The 22149-nt window shown below is 40.5% G+C and overlaps 1 protein-coding gene across 7 annotated transcripts in view; it reads left to right on the top strand.

Annotated features, from left to right (window-relative positions):
• Nucleotides 1-22149, top strand: part of PRKCG (protein kinase C gamma) — an 805390-nt gene that overhangs the window by 687966 nt on the left and 95275 nt on the right. For all 7 annotated transcript variants that reach the window (XM_073602743.1, XM_073602742.1, XM_073602744.1 and 4 more), the window contains one exon: nt 18450-18581. In XM_073602743.1, the coding sequence (XP_073458844.1) occupies nt 18450-18581 (132 nt within the window). The remainder of the gene's footprint in view (nt 1-18449; nt 18582-22149) is intronic.

Genomic DNA, 22149 nt, shown 5'->3' with positions numbered 1-22149 from the left:
GGCAACATTTGGAATTTGTACAATATTTTTGGTAATATTACCATTTTGAGTGTATTGACTAGGTAGGGTAGCTCTCCTTTTACCCACGTAAATGGGAATTCTTCTTGAAGGGCCAGGATGTCTTTTTTTCCTACTCCGAGGTTCAGTAATTCTGTTTTTATGGGGTTTATTTTGAAATTTGAAAGTTCACCATACTTATCCACTTCTGTCAGGATATTTAGCAGAGTCTCTCTAGGCTTGGTCACATACACAAGGATGTCATCGGCATAAGCCGCGACTTTATGTTCTTTTCCCTCTACTCGAACCCCCTCTATCCCACGGTTATTTTGCATGGTCGCCAGGAAAGGCTCCAATGACAGTACATATAGAAGAGGCGAGAGCGGGCATCCTTGCCGCGTTCCATTGAACATTTCAAACACTGGCAACATCTTACCATTTACTCTTACTCTTGCCGTAGGCCCCTTATATAGATTATTTATCCACTTCATTATTTTAGGTCCCAATCCAAGATGTTGTAACGTAGTCATCATAAATCCCCAGTCTACCCTGTCGAATGCTTTTTCTGCATCGATTGACAGGAGTAGATCTCAGGAAATGTTGATGTTCTTTCTTCTCAGCATCAAGAGTGCTGTTGTCCCTTCCTTCTCTACCCGGAACAAATCCAGTCTGGTCCGGGTTTATCCAGAGTGGCATCAAACTTTTTATTCTAGTGGCTAAGATTTTGGCATAAAGTTTTGTATCCGTGTTCAATAAAGCAATGGGCCTATAGCTTGAGCAGTTGACTTTATCTTTTCCTTCTTTGGGTATTATGGTGATATGTGCCAGGAGTGACTCTTTTCTGATGTCTTCTTCTCCTATTCAGATATTCGCACAGCTTTGGAATCAATTGGTCTTGAAATTTTTTATAATATCTGATCGTAAATCCGTCTGGCCCGGGACTTTTACCAGTGGAGGTTTCTTTTAGTGCCGTCTTGATCTCTTCTTGTGTTATCTCCTTTTCTAGGTCCAATAGTAGCTCGGGTTTAATTTTTGGTAGATTAGCTTTTTCCAAATAAATTTGGATCATCTTCTTCTTTCTTTCTGCTTGTTGACTTGTTTCTTGCTTTTTTATTGCGTACAAAGAGCTGTAATATTGTGCAAAGGCTTGTGCTATGTCCGTAGTTTTGTTTTTTATTTTTTATCTTCTCTATATAATTTAAGGTCTTCTTCTTTCTTAGGACGTTCACAAGATACTTTCCTACTTTATTACCCATCATAAATCTCTGACTTACTACCCTATTGATTTCCTTTCTGTCTTCTTATTCCGTCAGTTCTTTTATTTGTTCTCTTTTTAGGATCAGGGACGGATATATTTCCTTTTTGCCTTCTTTTTTGTGCCTTTGTTCCAAATTATAAATTTCATTTTGGAGTTTCAGCATATTCCTTCCCTTTTCCTTCTTCTCTCTATTGTTACTATAGATATTAGTTTTCCCCTAATTATGAATTTATGCGCCTCCCATAGGGTTGCTCTTGAGAGCTCAGGGATGTCGTTTTCCCGAAAATATTTTTCGATCTCGTCTTTTATAGTTTTTACTATGTCTCCATCTTCCAGTAATTCTTCATTAATTCGACATGTACCTCTTCCCATAGACTCTCCCCGAAGGTTTATCTGCATAGAGACTGGGGAATGGTCTGAGAAAACTGATGTTTCAGTTTCTGCCTCCAGTACTTCCTCCAGTAGTCTGTGTTCCAGCATAATATAGTCCAGTCTGGTGTAAATTTTGTGTACTGTTGAAAAATATGTGTAATCTTTTATGCTTGGGTGCTGTATTTGCCAAACATCCACTAATTGCAATTCATGTAATTTTTTTTTAATCCTCCTTAGTTGTTTTCTTTCTCTATCTAGTGCAATAGACGTAGAGTCTAGATTGTGATCCATGATGAAGTTAAAATCACCCGCTACTATTAATTTGCCCTGTTTAAATTCAAGTAGGTATGTCATTTTCTCCGCTAGAATTTTTTTAGGGTTTTTATTGGGGCAGTAAAAATTTGCTAATGTATACTTTGTATCCTGTATTGCCCCTGTGAGAAAGAGAAAATGTCCTTCTGGGTCCGCCTTCATCTTTTCGATACCGAAGCCACTATTTTTTCCGAACCCAATTGCGACACCTTTTGATCTTCTAATTGGTGAGTCTCCATAGTACCAGATTGGGATTTTTTTTGAGTATATTTTAACATTTGAGTCCTGCCTTATATGTGTCTCCTGCAGGAAAATTATATCAGCCTTAAGTCGTTCCAATTCCCGCAGAATTACACGCCTTTTTTGAGGTGAGTTTAGCCCTCGGACATTGTATGTCAGAATTTTGACTTTATTTATATCTTCCATTTACGGCTCTGGTTACCCACCTTGCCCCCCCGTAAGAGGCCCCCTGCCCCAAAAAGGGACACGGGGGAGGACCCCCAGCCAGGGGCCAACACCCGGGCAAACCCCTCCGTCCGAGCGGTCGGTTAGGCAACACAATTTTCTTGGTGAGACAATCCTAAACCCTCCCTTGTTCTCCCTCCCATTCAGCTCCCTCACTCCTTTCCCCCATCTACCACTCCCATTTCCCTCCCTCCACCCCACTCCAAGACCCCAAACCCTTGTGCGCTTGACCAGAAGGTCATGAGTAGGTACCATATGATTTTAAGGGTTACTTATCCCTACTCCCTTACCTGAGGTGGAAATCTGTTTGGTCCCTTGAACCACCTTCTTCCCAAAGGCTAGGGTGGTATCAGCAAAAAGCACCCTTTCCTCCAGGTCCCCTCCCCGCACCCCCCCGATGCCTCCTTCCTTTATTCTCCTATTTTAGCCCTTTGCCTGATCCCCCCAGCCCCTCACCCCCTCTTCCTCTACCTCTTAGTCTATTTCCTGTGAACTAGCTGCCAGTGTGCTTCATCCCCAGTCTGCCTCTCTAATCTTTTAGCTGTTTCATCCAAGTTTTTTGGTAGGGGAATTTCCAAGGTCTTACAGAAGTCTGGGATTTCTTCCAGGAATCTCAGTTTTGTGGTTCTTCCATTTTTTTGACCAGTAGGCACGCTGGGAAACCCCAGTTATATTGGAGTCCATTTTCTTGCAGTGTTTTTAATAAAGGTTTTAGTGTCCTCCTTCTTCTCAGAGTATCTTGAGATAGATCTTGAAAGATCTGGATTTCCTTTCCCTCAAATACAATTGGTGATTTCCCCTTTAAATTTTTCCAAACTTGGTTCTTTCCTTCTAAGCTACCAAAACGGACTACAATGTCTCTTGGTGTTTCATTCGAGAGACCCAGTGGCCTTCTTGTTCAATGGACTCCTTCAATTTTTAATTCATTTGTTGCTTTGTTAGTGCTTGTTGGATTGAGAACTTGCCCAATTACCTCTATTAAATTTTCTCTTTGAGGCGATTCTGGGAATCCGCGGATTCTTAGGTTCTTCCTCTTTTCCCTGTTTTCCTGGTCCTCAAATCTATACGCCTGTTCCTGCTGTTCTTGTTTTAAAATTTTAATTTCTCCTTTTAACTTTTTTATTCTTCTTGTATGTATGTCCGCTTTTTTTTCACCTCCTCAACTCTAGCAAGCATATGTCCCATATCCTTATGGAGTTTTGTCATTTCTGATTTTAGTGAGTTTTCCAGCACTGCAAATATCCTTTCCATGTCTGTCATTGTTGGTAGTTGGGCCGTTTTCTGATCGCCTGTTGTTCTAGGGAGGATCTCAGGTTCGGTTTCTTGCTCTGTTCTATTATCTGGAGTTATACTGTTATCCATGATTGTTTTTAGCTGACTCTTTTTATCCCTTTTTTCTTTAGTTTCTGCTAGTCTTCCTTTAGAACTTTGTTGTTTTTCCACTGCCAAAGCTGCCCCTTCCTCCTCTCCTCCCTGGGTTACATATCTATGCATTGGACTGGAAGTGGGACTCTTACTGGTGCGCGGGGATTTTGCCACCACCCCTCCACCTCTCCCACTTTTGCCCCTCATGAGGAAAAAAAAAAAAGAAAAAAAGAAAAGGAGGAAAACCACGCAACTGGGATCTAAGCTTCAAACAGTTTTCCTACCAGTTTCGCTTTCCTAAGACAGTCCCCTTTTATTGCCTTGTTGTAAAATATAATAGGACACAGGAAGTGACCGTCCAGCTTTCAATGTAATACTTTTACCTAAGTAGCAGCTATTATTTACCTACTTATGTCCTTATTGGCAGTCATCTTACACCTTATCTCATTTCAAAACAGTGTTCGGATACCAAATGTCAGTGGTGTTTCTATTTCTTTTCTTACTGAGAAATATTTGTACAATCAGATGTTAATCACAACTTATTACTTAACTGGGGGTGGATTATAATGCGTTTCCGTTTTGATTAAATACACCAGTGGCTGTGATCAATGGGGGGAGGGCGCCAGAAACCTCCTTCACAACATCTAGTTCTCACAATGTCTCATACATATCCATCTAGAAAAATAAACACTTATCAAATAAAATGCAGCAATTTACTTATCTTGAGGGGGTAGCTAGGATCTTCCTCCTTTTCCAGTGCAAACTTCTCTTTTTTCTTTTATTATACTCTTAAGTGATCTCCCAGCTAGATCCCTGGGTCAGTTCACTCTCTGTTTATTTTTTCTTTCTTCTCTCCTCTCCCCTCTTCCTTCTTCTTCCTTAAGGTTGTTTGCTCTTCATCTTTTCCTTCTCATTGTTTTTTGCCGCCACAGGCACCCTACTCAGCGGTGCGGTCAGGGGATAGGTGCAGGGGGAGGGAGAGAGCGAAGGACCTCACAGCGCTCACGATGCTCCGATCCGACACTCACCCCCCTCACACCGCCTCTCGTCCTACATCTCCCGGTTGAATCCAAGCCTGCAGCGTCCTTTCCGAGAACTCCGGAGGAGAGTGGGGAAAGGTGAAGCCAAACCAGCCCCCCCTCACCGCTCACACCGCCGCCAGAATCCCCGCTGTATCTCCGGGTCACAGCGTCACTCGCCCACTCCTCTCCCCACCTCTGGCATCGCAGGAGAAACCTCCACCTTACCTCTCACATAAGTCCAGCATCAGGGAGGGTGTGGGGATCGATATCAATCTGCTGGGGGGCCAGGCTAGTCACAGAACAGCATCTACTGCATCGGCATCAGCGAGGACTCGCAGGGTTGGAGACCCGGAATCCTACGGCGCTCCCTAGCTCAGCGCCATTAACAGGCTCCTCCCTCACCTGTTTATTCTATTGTTTTATTTTCTATTCCATTCTAATATTTTCTATTCAAATTTATTCTATTCGAAATTAAAATTTCAGAAGATGGTTATAGTCTTTCTATTCTATTATATTCTATTCTACTCTGTTTTTTTTTTTTTCTATACTATTCTGATATTTTCTATTCTATTCTAATCTATTCTTTTCTATTCTTTTCAAATTCAAATTTATTCTTTTTGAATTTTGGGAAATGGTTATATTCTTTCTATTCTATTCTATTGTTTTTTTTTTTTTTTTAATTCTATTCTTTTCTATTCTATTATAGTAATTTTTTTTCTATTCTATTCTTTCCTATTATTTTCTTATGTATTCAAATTCAAATTTCTATTTGAAATTTGAAGATGGTTATATTCATTCTATGTTATTCTATTCTATTCTATTTGTTTCTATTATATGCTAGTCTATTTTGTTCTTTTATTCTCTATTTTATTTTGTTTTGTTTTACTGTATTATATTCTATTCTTTTATTTTCTGTTCTATTCTTTTCTATTAAATTATTTTTTCTTCTATTCTATTCCTTTATTTTCTATTCTATTTTATTCTCTTGGGAAATTGGAAAACTATTCGAATTCAAAAACTTTTCGAATTCAAATTTGAAAACGATTAGAATTCGAAAAGAATTTGAATTTCGTACAAATTTTTTTCATTATTTCGGATTTGTTTACATTCAGGACTATTGTAATTCGGAAATTCGGATAGATTCGATACAAAACGTACATTTGCCCGAACGAACTGCACATGCCCATTCCTCTTTGCAAAATAGCTCAAGCTCTGTCAGATTGGATGGGGATTGTCTTTGAACAGCAATTTTCAAGTCTTGCCACAGATTCTCAATTGGATTTAGGTCTGGACTTTGACTGGCCCATTCTAAAACATGAATATGCTTTGATCTAAACCATTCCATTGTAGCTCTGGCTGTATGTCGTTCTCCTGCTGGAAGGTAAACCTCCGCCCCAGTTTTAAGTCTTTGGCAGACAGGTTTTTTCTACGATTGCACTGTATTTGGCTCCTTTCATCTTCCCATCAACTCTGACCAGCTTCCCTGTCCTCGCTGAAGAAAAGCATTCTCCCAACATGATGCTGCCACCACCATGTTTCACGGTGGAGATGGTGTGTTTAGGGTGATGTGCAGTGTTAGTTTTCCACCACAGAGTAAGCTAAAGTAAAATTGCGGTCTTATCTGACCAGAGCACCTTCTTCCACATGTTTGCTGTATCCCCCATATGGCTTCTCGCAAACTGCAAATGGGACTTCTTATGGCTTTCTTTCAACAATGGCTTTCTTCTTGCCACTCTTCCATAAAGGCCAGATCTGTGGAGTGCACAACTAATAGTTTTCCTGAGGACAGATTCTCCCACCTGAGCTGTGGATCTCTGCAGCTTCTCCAGAGTTACCATGGGTTTCTTGGCTGCTTCTTTGATTAATGCTCTTGTTTCCTGGCCTGTCAGTTTAGGTGGACGGCCATGTCTTGGTAGTTTGCAGCTGTGCCATACTCTTTCCATTTTTGAAAGATGGATTGAACAGTGCTCTGTGAGATGTTCAAAGTTTGGGAAATATATTTGTAATCTAACCATGCTTTAATCTTCTCCACAACTTTATCCCCGACCTCTCTGGTGTGTTCCTTGGCCTTAATGATGCTGTTTGTTCACTAAGGTTCTCTATTAAACCTCTGAGGGCTTCCCAGAACAGCTGTATTTATACTGAGCTTAAATTACACACAGGTGGACTCTATTTACTAATTAGGTGACTTCTGAAGGCAATTGGTTCCACTAGATTATAGTTAGGGGTATCAGAATAAAGGCGGCTGAATACAAATGCACGCCACACTTTTCAGATATTTATTTGTAAAAAATTTTGAAAACCATTTATCATTTTCCTTTCACTTCACAATTATGTGCCAGTTTGTGTTGGTATATCACATAAAATCCCAATAAAATACATTTACATTTTTGGTTGTAACATGACAAAAGGTGGAACATTTCAAGGGGTATGAATACTTTTCCAAGGCACTGTATGCTAATATTTACCATTGCTTCAGCCTTGTATCTGTGACAAACAATTTATGGATCTGCTTCAGCTACACTTTCATTTGAATCTTTTGCCATACCAACTATTTTTACGGCTTCCATGAACAAGTGGTACAACTTACAACACATCTGGTATTACCGATTCTCAGGGATTTACCCTTTCATAGGCCCTGTACTGGTCTTTATTTTGACAAAATGAATTTTGCTTTTGAAGAGCTCCTTTTTCACATGCTTTTTAAAATAAGTTCTCAAATCCATCTCATAGCACTTACTATATGTTACCACTGCGATTTTGATTAATGTCTCAACACCTTACATTTTTATGGCTTTTTCCTGTTAATACATTGGTCCCATCAGCATACAGTTACATGTGCTCTTGAAGCACTCTTTAGAGATAGAGTCTACCTCCCTTACCCAGACCGCATAAAATTAATTTCTGTGTGATACCCAGGCATGGTTTCAGCATGCTTGTAGCATCTAAGCACTCTAGAGGTTTCCGCTCCTTAATATCCTTATGCATCCTTAATATACAAAAAATCCCCTTGCTGCAGGGTTGTGACCAACAAATGGACAGATTCCGTTCAGAATGTCTGTATCTAGAAGAACTTGTTGATTCTTTTCAGGTCCAGAATTGGATGAATTATGCAATTTGATGTGGAAAGTGTGGAATCCGTGCAACTTCTACCCTTTTGGAACTTCAGCGATCACTCCCTGTGAGAAGAGACAATCGAGTACCTGTAAAAAATACTTTTCTTTCTTTGCTAATCCAAAGAGACAGTTGAGAGCATAAAGCATTGGGGGGAAGGCTTGTAACCCCAAGTCACCACACCTGAATCGTTTGCAATCTCCTCAAGCCAAAATTTAGGCAAAGGCCAGCAATCATCCCCCCACTTGTGTAAGTGGAGGTGCCCCTTTCATTAAAGAGAGGACTTGTCCCTAACCTTTCTGGTTTTTGAAGTGTAGGTCCTCTTGCTGAGCTTTGGCTTAGAATCTGAGGCCTGTGACTGTTGAAAGGAATGCTTTTTAGAAGTACAAAGGCATACCCCTTCTGCATCAAAGACTTTGCCTTCTTGACCAGAAACAAAGTACTCTTAACCACAGTTGCTTTTTGAATGTAGTGATCCAAGGCAGGGCTGAACAAACATTCCCTTCGAAAGGGTAACCATTCAATCTGCTTCTTACAAAGAAGCACCACTGAACAACACTTTAAGCTTAGTATCCTGCACATGTACACATATAAAAAGTCCAAACGAGAGAACTGCTGAATAGAGTTTTTCAAGGCGTCCACTGAGTAACTAAGGGCACAGGGGAAATCCTCTAAGTACCTACCTGGGTCAGCACCCCTGTCTTTTGAGTCCTTATCTCTCTTTGTTCATTGAACGCAGACCTTGACGCATTGATACACTCCAATAGCTGCAGCTGCTGGTTTGCAGGCATAATTCTTGGTCCAAAGCCACTTGGCAGACCCAGCAGCATGAAAGCAATGATCTTTGTAGCTTTCTGTAAGAGTGGCATTCTGACCACCACTGTAAAGGGACATTGTTCATCGTTGACCATTAATGAAAGGGGCATTCTTCCAACTGACCCCTGATTAAATGACTTGTAACAGAGCTTCTCTTATGCCGCGTACACACGGTTGGACTTTTCGACCGGACTTGTCCGACGGACGCCGACGGACCAAATCCGACGGACAATCCTATCATGTGTGGGCTTCACCGGACCTTCAGCGAACTTTTCCAGTTGCAAATCTGGCCGACTTTAGATTTGGAACATGTTTCAAATCTTTACATCGTAACTCCGCCGGACCCAGAAATCCGCTCGTCTGTATGCTAGTCCGACGGACAAAAACCCACACTAGGGCAGCTATTGGCTACTGGCTATCAACTTCCTTATTTTAGTCCGGTGTACGTCATCACGTACGAATCTGTCGGACTTTGGTGTGATCGTGTGTAGGCAAGTCCGGTCGTTAGAAAGTCTGTTGAAAGTCCGCCAAAAGTCAGTCGAAAGTCTGTCGAAAGTCTGTCGGACGAGCTGTCGGACTTTTGTAGCTGAAAAGTCCGACCGTGTATACGCGGCATAAAACCTTAAAATTATTTCTTGGTAAATTTGTTTATTGAGAAAAAAAAACAAAAGACATCAGGAATATAACAGACCAGTTAAAGGACGGTGAGATGCAACATCCAAAATGGAAATAACAGAACAAGTCAATGCCTGACAATCAAATTATATCAGTATGTCACAGGAGTCAATTACAACCATTGTATAAAGGTAGGTTTGCAGTTGCATATGCAGAGGTATAAGCATGAGAAGAACCAACAATGTTACATAGCAAGCAATGGGAAATTATAGCAAGTCTCAATACTTAAGGACAAGCAATGTGAGATCTAGGAAGCTTAAATTTATTTCAAGAGTTTTTCTGGGGTTAAAAGGTTGTATAAATGCTGGTATAGATTGTACAATCATGTACCTGACATGGATCTCACTGAATAGAGTTCTCTTTTAGCAAAACACCTTGAAAATTGTTAATCTCATACTTGGAGATGTATTCCTCGATTGTTTCCACTAGATGGCAAGGGTGCCCTTTTTTCATCATTGTGTTTCGCAAATGCTGGTAGATTTTTTTTTTTTTTAATCAGATTCTGCTTTATTGTTTGTACAGGAATATAAAGAATTTTTCCACAGTTTAAAGGTCTAAAATAATTGTCAGTGTATTTGCACCTAGATATACTGTATATTTATGTGTATAAACACACACACCTCACACTGAAACAACAACACAATATGCAAGTCTTTGGCAGCCCATACTTTTCATTTTTTTTGTTAACATTTTCCACTGAGTTATTGTAAGTTATGAGCGAGAAGACTTCCCCAACGTCAGAATACACAGAACAATGAGGCAGACTATAGCCGGCAACACATTGGGAAAAACCTGACAGGGTAGTTATACAGAAGTTGAGCAGTAGATCGAATTCTGTACAACCAACCTGCCCATACATGTATCGATTTTCGACCAGTCCCTGCTTAGGTGGCTGAATTTTAATCCATGTATGGCCAGCTTATATTACACATACAATTAATATTTACATATGCTAACATGAAACAAAAGACTTATGCCCCGTACATACGATCAGAAATTCCGCCAGCAAAAGTCGGAAGTGAGCTTTTGGTCAGAAATTCCGACCGTGTGTATGCTCCATCGGACTTTTGCTGGCAGAATTCAAGCCAGCAAAAGATTGAGAGCAGGCTCTCTATTTTTCGGTTGGAAAAAGTTCCTATCTGAAAATGCGATCGTCTGTATGCAATTCGGACGCACAAAAAATCACGCATGCTCGGAAACAATTAGACGCATGCTCGGAAGCATTGAACTTCATTTTCTCGGCTCGTCGTAGTGTTGTACGTCACCGCATTCTTGGCGGTCGAAAGTTCAGAGAACTTTAGTGTGACCGTGTGTATGCAAGGCAAACTTGAGTGGAATTCCGTCGGAAAAACCATGCAAGTTTTTTCTGATGGAATTTCTGATCGTGTGTATGGGGCATTACTGTGAGATCTGTAAACGTGTAAATGCTGAAGCAATACCAACATTGCAAAATGGTAATTGTGCAAATTGTTCTTAAGTCTGTTGTCCTGGTGTACTATAATGCCATGTACACACGGTCGAAATTTCTGATGGGAAATGTTTGATGTGAGCTTGTTGTCGGAAAGTCCGACCGTGTGTATGCTCCATCAAACATTTGCTGTTGGAATTTCCGCACACAAATGTTTGAGAGCAGGATCTCAAATTTTCCGCCAACTTCACTTTGTTATCGGAAATTCCGAGCATGTGTACACAAGTCCGACGCACAAAGCTCCACGCATGCTTGGAATCAAGCAGAAGGAGCCGTACTGGCTATTGAACTTCATTTTTCTCGGCTAGTCGTACGTGTTGTACGACTGCTTGACGTTTGGAATTTCCAACAACATTTGTGTGACCGTGTGTATGTAAGACAAGTTTGAGCCAACATCCTTCGGAAAAAAATCCACGGTTTTGTTGTCGGAAATTCCGATCGTGTGTACACGGCATTACACTTACAGGGGGGACCAGATAAAAGCGATAATGCCCAGGGTGTGACGGGTAGTGAACCTCTTTGCCTGTCCCCTGACTGAGGAGTTGTAGAAGTCCTGGATTGTGAGCAGGTCCCATCTTGTTTGGAGGTTGAACAAACCTGATTGCTGCAGTATAAAACTGTATCATTGGATCTTGAGGCAGGTTGAACTTCCTAAGCAGACACAATTATGGGAAAGAAAACATTTTTACCTGAAATATAACACGTTTCTACAATAACTTTTATTTTTTGAACACTTTTATGTTTATTGGGTTACAATAAAATAAATTGTTTATAAAACTTCGTCATATTGTACTTTTCATAGTACACATACATTTATGAGCATATGTTTCAGTATTACATGCTACAACACATTTTTTCCTTAAAGCGTTATTAACCACTTACGGGCCGCCCGCCGTCATTATACGGCGGCACTTTGAAAAGGCATACGTCGTTATGGCAGCAGATAGCTGCCATAACCCTGGTATCCTCTTCTTCAGTGCCAGAGCCACCAGAGAAGATCGGGTCCTTTCCTCTGCTTGGCTGGCTGCCAAGTGAGGGGAAAATGGCCCCCACTCGGCACAGTATTGACTGGCGGAAGCAACATCAAACGTCACTTCCGCCCAATGCTCTTAAAGGAGAATTTTTTTTTAATTACATTTATTTATTTATTTATTTTTATTGCATTTTAGTGTAAATAAGAGATCTGAGGTCTTTTTGACCCCAGATCTCATGTTTAAGAGGTCCTGTCATGCTTTTCTTCTATTACAAGGGATGTTTACATTCCTTGTAATAGGAATAAAAATGACCCAAAAATATTTTTTTTTAATGGACAGTGTCAAAATAAAAAATAAAAAGTAAAATAAATAATAATTAAAAAAAAAATGTAATCACCCCATCCCGACGAGCTCACCGCGCAGAAGCGAACGCATTCGTGAGTAGCGCCCGCATATGAAAATGGTGTTCAAACCACACATGTGAGGTATCACCGCGATTGTTAGAGTGAGAGCAATAATTCTAGCCCTAGCCCCCTGTAACTCAAAACTGGTAACCTGTAGAAATTTTTAAACATAAAAGTCTGTCGCCATTCCACAAGCGGGCACAATTTTGAAGCGTGACATGTTGGGTATCAATTTACTCGGAGTAACATTATCTTTCACACTATAAAAAAAAAAATGGCTAACTTTACTGTTATCTTATTTTTTCATTCAATAAAGTGTTTTTCAATTTTATTTTTTTCCAAAAAAGTGCGATTGTAAGATCGCTGTGCAAATACGGTGTGACATATATATAATGTTTGGGGGTTCTAAGTAATTTTATAGCAAAAAAAAATTATTTTAACTTGTAAACATAGAGTCTGAAAAATAGACCTGGTCCTTAAGTGACTAAACTCCAAACCAAAAATTGTATTTACTGCAGCTACCAATCATTAGATGTGGCGGCTGTTTTAGTTTTCTTTTTTCTTCTTTTCCCTCTGTTTCACCTGGTAATCTGGCCAGTAATACACCTCCTGTATTAGAGTGCCTACACTCTGGATAAAAGAGAACAGGGGCACCTTTGGACAGCAGCATTGTCAGCCTGGGGGGGGGGGATAGATGTACTAGCAGATTTAAATACACTAACGACTTGAAGCCAAACTCCGGCACTTTATAAGGAGTTGCCAGTAACAGGGCTTTTCCTTTTTGGGGTAAATGTTTTACATAATTATTTAAAAGCTGATCATTGTAAGCATTACTGTCAGTGGTACTTAACAAATACTTCAAATAAAATTAAAAAAAAGAAAGAAAGAAAACAGTGTGATGAGCTGAACACCCACATTACATCATCCTCCCAAGCTCACTGCTTACAAAAATGGCTAGCTGCCAACACTAAAACAGGTGGGCAGTGTGAAAAAGTCTTCTACCTTGAAGACTGAAATGGATTTGCCACCCACTCAGAAGATTCAATTTGATGGAAGAGGCTAGCTGTGGCCTGTTTTCTAATTAAAATGTTACTAAACCCACAACAGTAAAATCAGTCTGGATATGCAGTAAAGCATGCTTGTTATACTCTCTGTGGATCCTAAGGAGTTAATCCTGCGCATTGTGTAAAAAGGCTGTTTGATCCTATCTTCTCTGATCCTCCCATTCTTCCACTGTCCCCAGCCCATCTGCTGATAGCATAGAGCCCTAGGAGGCACTCTGCACATGCTCAGTTTGCTGTGTATTGCCAAAGTGTTTTTTTTTTGGAGGGTGCATGTGATCAGCACAGGGCCAATCAGCACTCTCCAGACAGAGGGTCCGGGGTCATGCAGACTCATAGAATAGTCAGAGTATAATGGAAACATCTCCTACAAGTTTTAACCAGTAATAGGCCACACACTGATAGAAGTCACAAGACTGCTATATACTGCTGATAGGAAAAGGTATTTAGCAGTTTATAATTACTAAAATAATTGCATTTCCATGTTCGGTGTACTGTGGGAGACCAGATATAGTGAATGCAGGGTCCTGGGTTTAGTAACACTTTAAAAGAGTTGTAAAGGCAGATGGTTTTTTATCTTAATGCATTGTATGCATTAAGATAAAAAAACATTTTGTGTGTAGCAGCCTCCCCAGTACCCCCCTAATTACTTACTTGAGCCCCATCTCTATCCAGCGATGTCCACAAGTGTCTTAGCCACCTGGGACTCACCTTATGATTGGCTGAGACACAGCAGCCGTGCCATTGGCTCCCTCGGCTGTCAATCAAAGTCAGTTAGCCAATCAGGGGAGAGAGGGGGTGGGCCGGGTCGGGGCTCCATTTCACACATTGGACACACTGAGCTGTGACTCATCTCAGGTGCCCCCATAGCAATCTGTTGCCTGTGGGGACACTCAACAGGAGGGAGGGGCCAAGAGCAGCGAAGAGGAACCCGATAAGAGGAGGATCAGGGCCGCTCTGTGCAAAACCAACTGCACAGAGGAGGTAAGTATAACATTTTTTTTTTCTTAAGGTCGGCTATAGACAGTTTGAATCTTCAGCAGGAACTGGCCAAGATTCGAACAGTGTATTGGCAGGCTGAACATACCAAGTTGATTGATCAACTTGGGTACAACCAGCCTGACGGATTTTCTTTGCGACTATCGCTAGCGGCTGGAATAGCCGATAGCAATAATCATTGTCTTCTCCCGGCAGGGATGGAGCCCTTCACCATGTGTAGGTGAGAAACCTAGGTGGGCCATACACACTAATCACACTCATGCTTTATAGGTCCAAATACTTGTACTTTATAATATTTTTCGCCACTAATAAGTATTACTTTGACAATTTTTTGCTTTCTCTACCTGTGTCTGTACCTCCAGGTAATCATCCTGTGTAATCATCCCTACTTCCCAAAAGTACAGCAGTTGTGACAAGGAAGACAAGTTAATCTCCATTGACAAAACATGTTAACAATTTCTTTTTCTCTCCCTGTAAGTTGGCCTCTGTTGCCATGCAACTAGTAGCCAGCCTGCAACCTGGAAACAGATTTCAGATACAGTGTTGAAGAACAGAGAAAGTATACAATAGATTGTTATGCAATGCCATAATTGGTGCTCAATGTGGGCTAATCAGCACACGCATCCCTAGTTCTATTTGTAATCCCACAGTTTCTGGTGCTTGTATTATATGGAAAGGTCAAGCTCCAAACCTGTTACATAAAGCAGTTTCCTAATGCTGAGTACTTGGCTGGTTAGAAGGCACATGTTTTCAGGCTGGCATTACTTCATCAACTTAATTCTGTAGGTGGATCATTGATATAGTAGATGGATCACAGATTTGTGCATCCTTATAGTCTTTATATTTTAGGAGATACATACACTCACGGCCACTTTATTAGGTATACCTTGCTAGTACCGAGTTGGGCCCCCTTTTGCCTTCAAAACTGCCTTAACTCTTTGTGGCATAGATTCAACAAGGTGTTGGAAACATTCCTCAGAAAGTTTGGTCCATATTGATATGATAGCATCACGCAGTTGCTGCAGATTAGTCAGCTGCACATCCATGATGGGAATCTCACGTTCCACCACATCACAAAGGTGCTCTATTGAATTGAGATCTGATGACTGTGGAGCCCATTGGAGTACAGTTAACTCATTGTCATGTTCAGAAAACCAGTGGTAAGATGATTTGAGTTTTGTGACATTATCCTGCTGGAAGTAGCCATAAGAAGATGGGTATACTGTAGTCATAAAGGGATGAACATGGTCAGCAACAATACTGAGGTAGACCGTGGCATTTAAACAATGCTCAATTGGTACTAAGGGGCCCAAAGTGTGCCAAGAAAATATCACCCACACCATTACACCACCACCAGCCTAAACCATTGATACAAGGCAGGATGGATCCATGCTTTCATGTTGTTTACACCAAATTCTAAACCTACCACCTACCTCTGGTGTCCCCTACCACTATCAGACCAGTCAACGTTTTCCCAATCTTCTATTGTTCAAATTTGGTGAGCTCATAGTTGCCAACATTGTAAAAAAAATTATAGGGACACTTTTTTTGGCTGTAGGCAGAGTCTTATTATAATTAGAGGGCGGGGCATGCATTTGTAGGCGCGACATAGCAAAATAGAAAAATGTGTCGTGCCACGCCAAAATGGGCGTGGTTTATATGTAATAGTGGGCGTGGCTTCTCCATACATCTGGTGTCCCCAGCAGAGCTCTTCCTTACATCAGGTGTCCCCAGCAGAGTTCCTCCATACATCAGGTGTCCCTAGTGGAGCTCCTCCATACATCAGGTGTCCCCAGTGGAGCCCCTCCAAACATCAGGTGTCCCCAGTGGAGCCCCTCCATACATCAGGTGCCCCCAGCGGAACCCCCTTCTTACATCAGCTGTCCCCAGCGGAGATCCTCCATACATCAGATGTCCCCAGCGGAGCCCCTCCATACATCAGGTGTCCCCAGCGGAGCCCCTCCTTACATCAGGTGTCCCCAGCGGAGCCCCTCCTTACATTAGGTGTCACCAACAGAGCCCCTCCTTACATCAGGTGTCCCCAGCGGAGCCCTTCCATACATCAGGTGTCCCCAGCGGAGCCCCTCCACACATCAGGTGTCCCCAGTGGAGCCTCTGCTTAGATCTAGTGTCCCCAGCAGAGCCCCTCCGTTCATCTGGTGTCCCCAGCGGAGCTCCTCCTTACATCTGGTGTCCCCAGCGGAGCCCCTCCATACATCTGGTGTCCCCAGCGGAGCCCCTCCATACATCAGGTGTCCCCACAAAACATAAGCTTTGAATAAAGACAAGACTATGGTAACAGAACAGAGATTATTTATGAAAATCTTACAATCCAAGTCAGGAAGACAGACGTTTATGAATAACGGGATTGAATAATGACCGTACATGATACTATGGAAATGTGAATCTATTTAGGCTGGGTTCACACTATTATGAATTGGATGTGGGTTTACCCGCATCCATTTAGCATAGCAGAAGATTGTGACCGGTTCTCTATGGAGCCGGTTCACACATCTCTGGAGCTGCTTTGGTGAAAATTGCACAAAAGCCCTGTGCCTCTTTTGGTCCATTTCAGGTCAGAATTCAGCCCGTAATGGAATGGAGACACCCCGGACTCCTGCTGTGAGCCACTGTGATCTCTACTGTGAACCCAGCCTTAACAAATGTATTTGCATTTAGAGACATATCTGCTAGGAGCTAAAGACAGGTAAACTATGTATTGGTGTAACCAATGAAAACAAGCAGTGGGTGTTTGTGGTCGGCTGAAACCACTTCAGCACTTGATTATTTTGTTAAAAAAACAGGAATTGTTAATTAATGATGAAATGGGGAATAATGGAAAGGAGAGCTGTATGATTTCTGAAGATTTCTGAAGATCATACCTACCCATGGAAAGGTAGGTATGATACTGGAAGCATGGTATGATTGTTGATGGTGGGGAAGAGCTTTCTTCACAAATAAGTGAGTTTGACTCTTTCTAGTAATAGAATTACAAAAAGTTTATTTAGTAAAATTTGGTAAATGAATCTCACGATTTCTTCAAAAGGTGACTGTGAAAGTAAAATATGTGGTACCCAATATTTGTTTTTTTTATTACAAAACTGTATAATATTAATATGTCTCTGGTTAAGAGAATTTGTAGACAAGAACTACTACAGATTTGGAACAGTGTGATGCTGCCCTGCTTATAATGGGTAAGATTGCTAGGACTCAAACATAACAACATGTTAGCATCACTGTCTGTCATAAATGTTGTCACATTCAAAATGTCTATTCTTGCTTCACATGGTCCAGGTGAAATGAGCTTAAAGGGAACCTATTTTTCCTGTTAATGTCAAGAACAAGAGCAGCCATAGCTCTTGCCTAACCAATTATCTGGCAGCACCATGAGCTAAATTAGGAAGTTTTGGAGATAAACGCAAATAAAAAGTAAGAGTACCCATTCAATGGAATAGAGTGGATACCACTTGACCACTAAGGGTGGCCAGTATAGCAGTATGCTATACTTCTTTACTCATGGTCCAAGACATTATAAAGACAGCTTGGTTTGAGATCTGATCCATCCATCTGTTCCTAAACATGCATAGTATATTTATATTATGGATAGATCAGCAGCAGGCACAACTCATACATCTGCCTGCTTTGGACCCTAAGCAAACTTCGTCACAAGATCACCACACTTCCTGAGAGATTTTACAATTTTTTTTTGCCATGGTATAGTGAATGTAATATATGCAATATATATATATATATATATATATATATATATATATATATATATTTATTTAATACAGGTATTTACATATTTATTATACATTCACATCAGTCCCTGCCCTCAAGTAACTTACAATCTAAGACCCATAACTCACATTCAAACATACACATACCAGGGCAATTTAGACAGGATCCAATTAACCTTCCAGCAAGTGTGGAGTGTGGGAGGAAACCCAAGCAGGCACAGGCAGAACATGCAAACTCCGTGCAGGTAGTGCCGTGGTTGGGATTGGAACCGACAACCCTAGTGCTGCCGCACGGAAGTGCTAACAACTTGCTGCTCACGTATATATAATTTCCCTTTAAGCTCAGCACATTTATTTTCTGCCAAAAGTGATTCATTGTTATCTCTCCACTTATTGTTTTCATGCAGAAAGTTAGAAGAGGCCCAGCCCCGAGTCCAAGTCCCACAGACTCTAAGCGCGTGAGCTTTTTTGGAACAAGTCGCTTTCACATCTCTGATTTCAATTTTCTTATGGTACTTGGCAAAGGAAGTTTTGGAAAGGTGAGTAGAAGTTCCAGTTGCTGCTGGCTGTGAGCTTTCCTATTTATAACAATCAAGCCAGTAGCACTGGTCATTTAGAACCTGCTTGTAGATAGCAGTGAATATACTGTAGGTTGTATCTCTAGGTAACATGTTTTTTCGATTCCTTACTCCAATTTACCATCTTTCCTAAAATAAAAACCTGTATATACATGTGTACCCAAATAAGAATAATACAACAATGTGACATACAGCATACCTCCCAACTTTTTGAGATGGGAATGAGGGACACCTATTAGCAAAAGTATGTAGGCATAGGGCACACACCCTGCCACGCCCTCTTAAAGGAGAATTATACAAAAACAATTATTAGTTAAACCCACAAGTGCTTTTGTTACCACTACTATTCCTTTATACTGGCTTTTGAAATTTACAAATGCAGCAATTTAGAAATGAAATGAAAGGTTTAGCACTGGGAAACACCTTTTGAAAGAGATAAAGTTCCTTTTTTATATAACTATATAGATCAGACCAAAATGAGGGGAGAATGAGGAGGAAAGAGGGAGAAAGGGACTTTGTTCCAAATCAGGGACAGTCCCTCGAAATCAGGGACAGTTGGGAGCTATGCATACAGTATATAATGTTTATTTCTATGCATGCTTATTTGGGAGAAGAAATAACTGTTTGTGCTGGGCCAAGCTTGTACACTTCTCAGTATAAACTTCTGAGTTCAGCATCCAGATATGTGTGTTATTGATACCAGGCAAGAAAGCTTCCATGTCAAGCATCTGGCAGGAGTACACTTTTTTATCACCCTCACTTGCCCAAGCGTATTTACGAAAATTGATAGGCAAGCTTCTATATCTTTAAGGCAATAACATATTGTTGAATAAAGTATAGCTATAGGCAAAACTTTTCTCTTTTGGACTGAAGCTACAGAAATAACTTATACTGCATAGCTTTTAAAATGAAAATATGGTTACTGGCACACTTCAGCAGAGGCTTCATACTCACTAATTTACCTATTATTCAAAATAGATTGTAGTTTTCTTTTTGGCTCATAGGATGGTTAATTCCCTATCCAGGGCCAGAGTTATACTTTCTGCCCTCTAAGCCATCTGTCCTCTTCCTACCTAAGTCAAATAGCTAGCCTTAGTATCATGCTAACCAGATCAATGCATTGCTACACAAGGTGTGCACAGACCAAAAGTGACAGTTTGGCCGCTCTGCATCAATATGAATAGACTTTATGACCAAAAGAGAAGTTCAGTTTATTGCACTACTGTGCCAGCAGTTCAGTTTAGGTCAGGGGTCTCCAAACTTTCAAAACAAAGGGCCAGTTTACTGCCCTTCAAACTTTGGGGGGGGGGGGCAGACTGTAGCCAGTAGGAGTAGAAATTGTCCTAGCTATGGTGGGAGTAAACAATGTCAAAGGCTTGGTTGTCAGTGGAAGTGAAAAAAAAATATATCACTGGTGTCAGTGGGAGAAATAGTGCCCCATCATTGGTGTCAGTGGGAGGAATTGTGCCCCATCAATGGTGTCAGTGGGAGTAATAGTGCCCTATCATTGGTGTCAGTGGAGGAATAGTGCCCCTTCATTGGTATTAGTGGAAGGAACAGTGCCCTATCATTGGTACCAGTGGAAGAAATAGTGCTCCATCATTGGTGTCAGTGGAAGGAATAGTGCCATGTAATTGGTGTCAGTGGGAGAATTAGTTCCCCATCTCTGGTACCAGTGGGAGAAATATTGCCTCATATTTGTGAGAGGAATAGTGCCCCAAGGGCCAGCTAAAGGCAAGCAAAGGGCCAGATCTGGCCCAAGGGTCGCAGTTTGGAGACCCCTGATTTAGGTGTATAAAGCCAAAGAGGATGAACTATAGGCTCACAGGGCATTATTCCATCAATTAAACAGCAGAAACTATACAGGGACAGAAGGATGAGGATTCCGTTTCTGCTGTACTAGTGGGAAGGGCAGCAGAAAAGAAAGAGAAATACATCTGTTGAAGTAATTGCTTAAAGAGTGTTAGTTAAAATTAGATTTTAACTTGTCTGTCTCCTACCTAGTCCAGGTAAAACTAAATTTCTATTTAGGACTAATCTGACCACAGGGTGACAACAGTGCTGTGCAATTTCTCTACACAACTAACAGTGTGGTCACCCTATTCCAGAAAGTGAAAAAAATAACGGATCTACTGGCAGGATTAACAGGTATAAAAATATTTAAGGGGAACTTGCAGAATGCATCATACAAATCATTTTTTATTTTATTATTCTAAAGTTATTTGTAAAATATATATAATCCTATAGCTTTAAAATGTATATGAATCAAAATACACATTTCAAATGTTTCACCAAAATTGAGTCATGAGTAATGACTGCCCTTTTTGCCACATAAGAAATCTGCTCCCCACAAGCTTCTTACTGTTAAAAATATGACCATGCGAAAGGAGCAACTTATTTATTATGCAAATGGTATGGTGTGACATTCAGAGAGCAAAGAACTGAAATATTATAGAGGAGGAAATGAAAAGGAAACATGTTAAGTTATTGCATGAAATTACAGGGTTCCAAAGATACTTTATAATTATTGGTACAGAGGGGGATGTTCAGTATCATTGTGTCAGGTAGTTAGCCTGTATATCTTACTCAGAAAATAAAAGAAGCTTTTTTGGCAATCTTTAACTGTTGTTAGAAATGTTAGTAGAAGCTAAAAGATGTTATTGTCAGTTTGACAGTTAATATTCTAACTTTCCCTTTAAAGCAACGCGTTGTGCATATTTCTTACTTTTTAAATCTTTGCATTGCCTTAGCCAATGCCTCTCCTCTAAGGACTTCAGAGTAATTCTCTAGGCTCCTTTTACAGCATTGGAATCAGGAAGCTCTCAAAAAGGGCCAATTGCTGTGAACTTCTTTCTGCTAGGTAGACTATGTAGAACCCCATAAGATTTTAGTGGTTTGTAAAAAATAAAGCACAACGTGTATATCTTGTTTCCCGTATTCTCTAGCTGCAAAGATTTTTTGCTATTAAATTAGATCAGAAGATTTAATGAGCTCTTGGTGAATTAATGGATATGAACAGAAAGAGAAAATAATGAACTTATTCTTGCTTTTGCATAAGTTTCTTGGTGTGAGAGGAAAAGAAATGAACAATCAATAAAATTAAAAAGTTGTTGCCCTTGAGTGAATGAATCAATCTAACCAAAATTAGTATTTAAGTTATAATCTGACATTATTCTAAGTTATAAATTAGTAACATGACACTCTAGGTCAATATCCGTATTGTATAAATAGATAGAAGACTAGAAAAAGTCAGACTATATAGGCCAGAACATGGAGTCTTGTATAAAATCATACATTTTCATTATACATAGTAATAAAAACAAAGAGATTCCATAAAAACAGTTATCATGGTGCCATACGAATCAACTGTATATATACAGCAATGGTTATACTCCTGCTTGATATCTCCAATAGATTATAGAGTCTTCATGTGTCAATGCTAGAGATGAGCCGAACACCCCCCGGTTCGGTTCGCACCAGAACCTGCGAACGCACCGAAAGTTTGCACGAACGTTAGAACCCCATTGAC

Source organism: Aquarana catesbeiana, linkage group LG10 (genome assembly GCF_042186555.1).
Source record: "Aquarana catesbeiana isolate 2022-GZ linkage group LG10, ASM4218655v1, whole genome shotgun sequence".
Taxonomy (NCBI): Eukaryota; Metazoa; Chordata; class Amphibia; order Anura; family Ranidae; genus Aquarana; species Aquarana catesbeiana.
The sequence above is the reverse complement of the archived record's forward strand: the minus strand, read 5'-3'. Positions and strand labels throughout refer to the sequence as shown.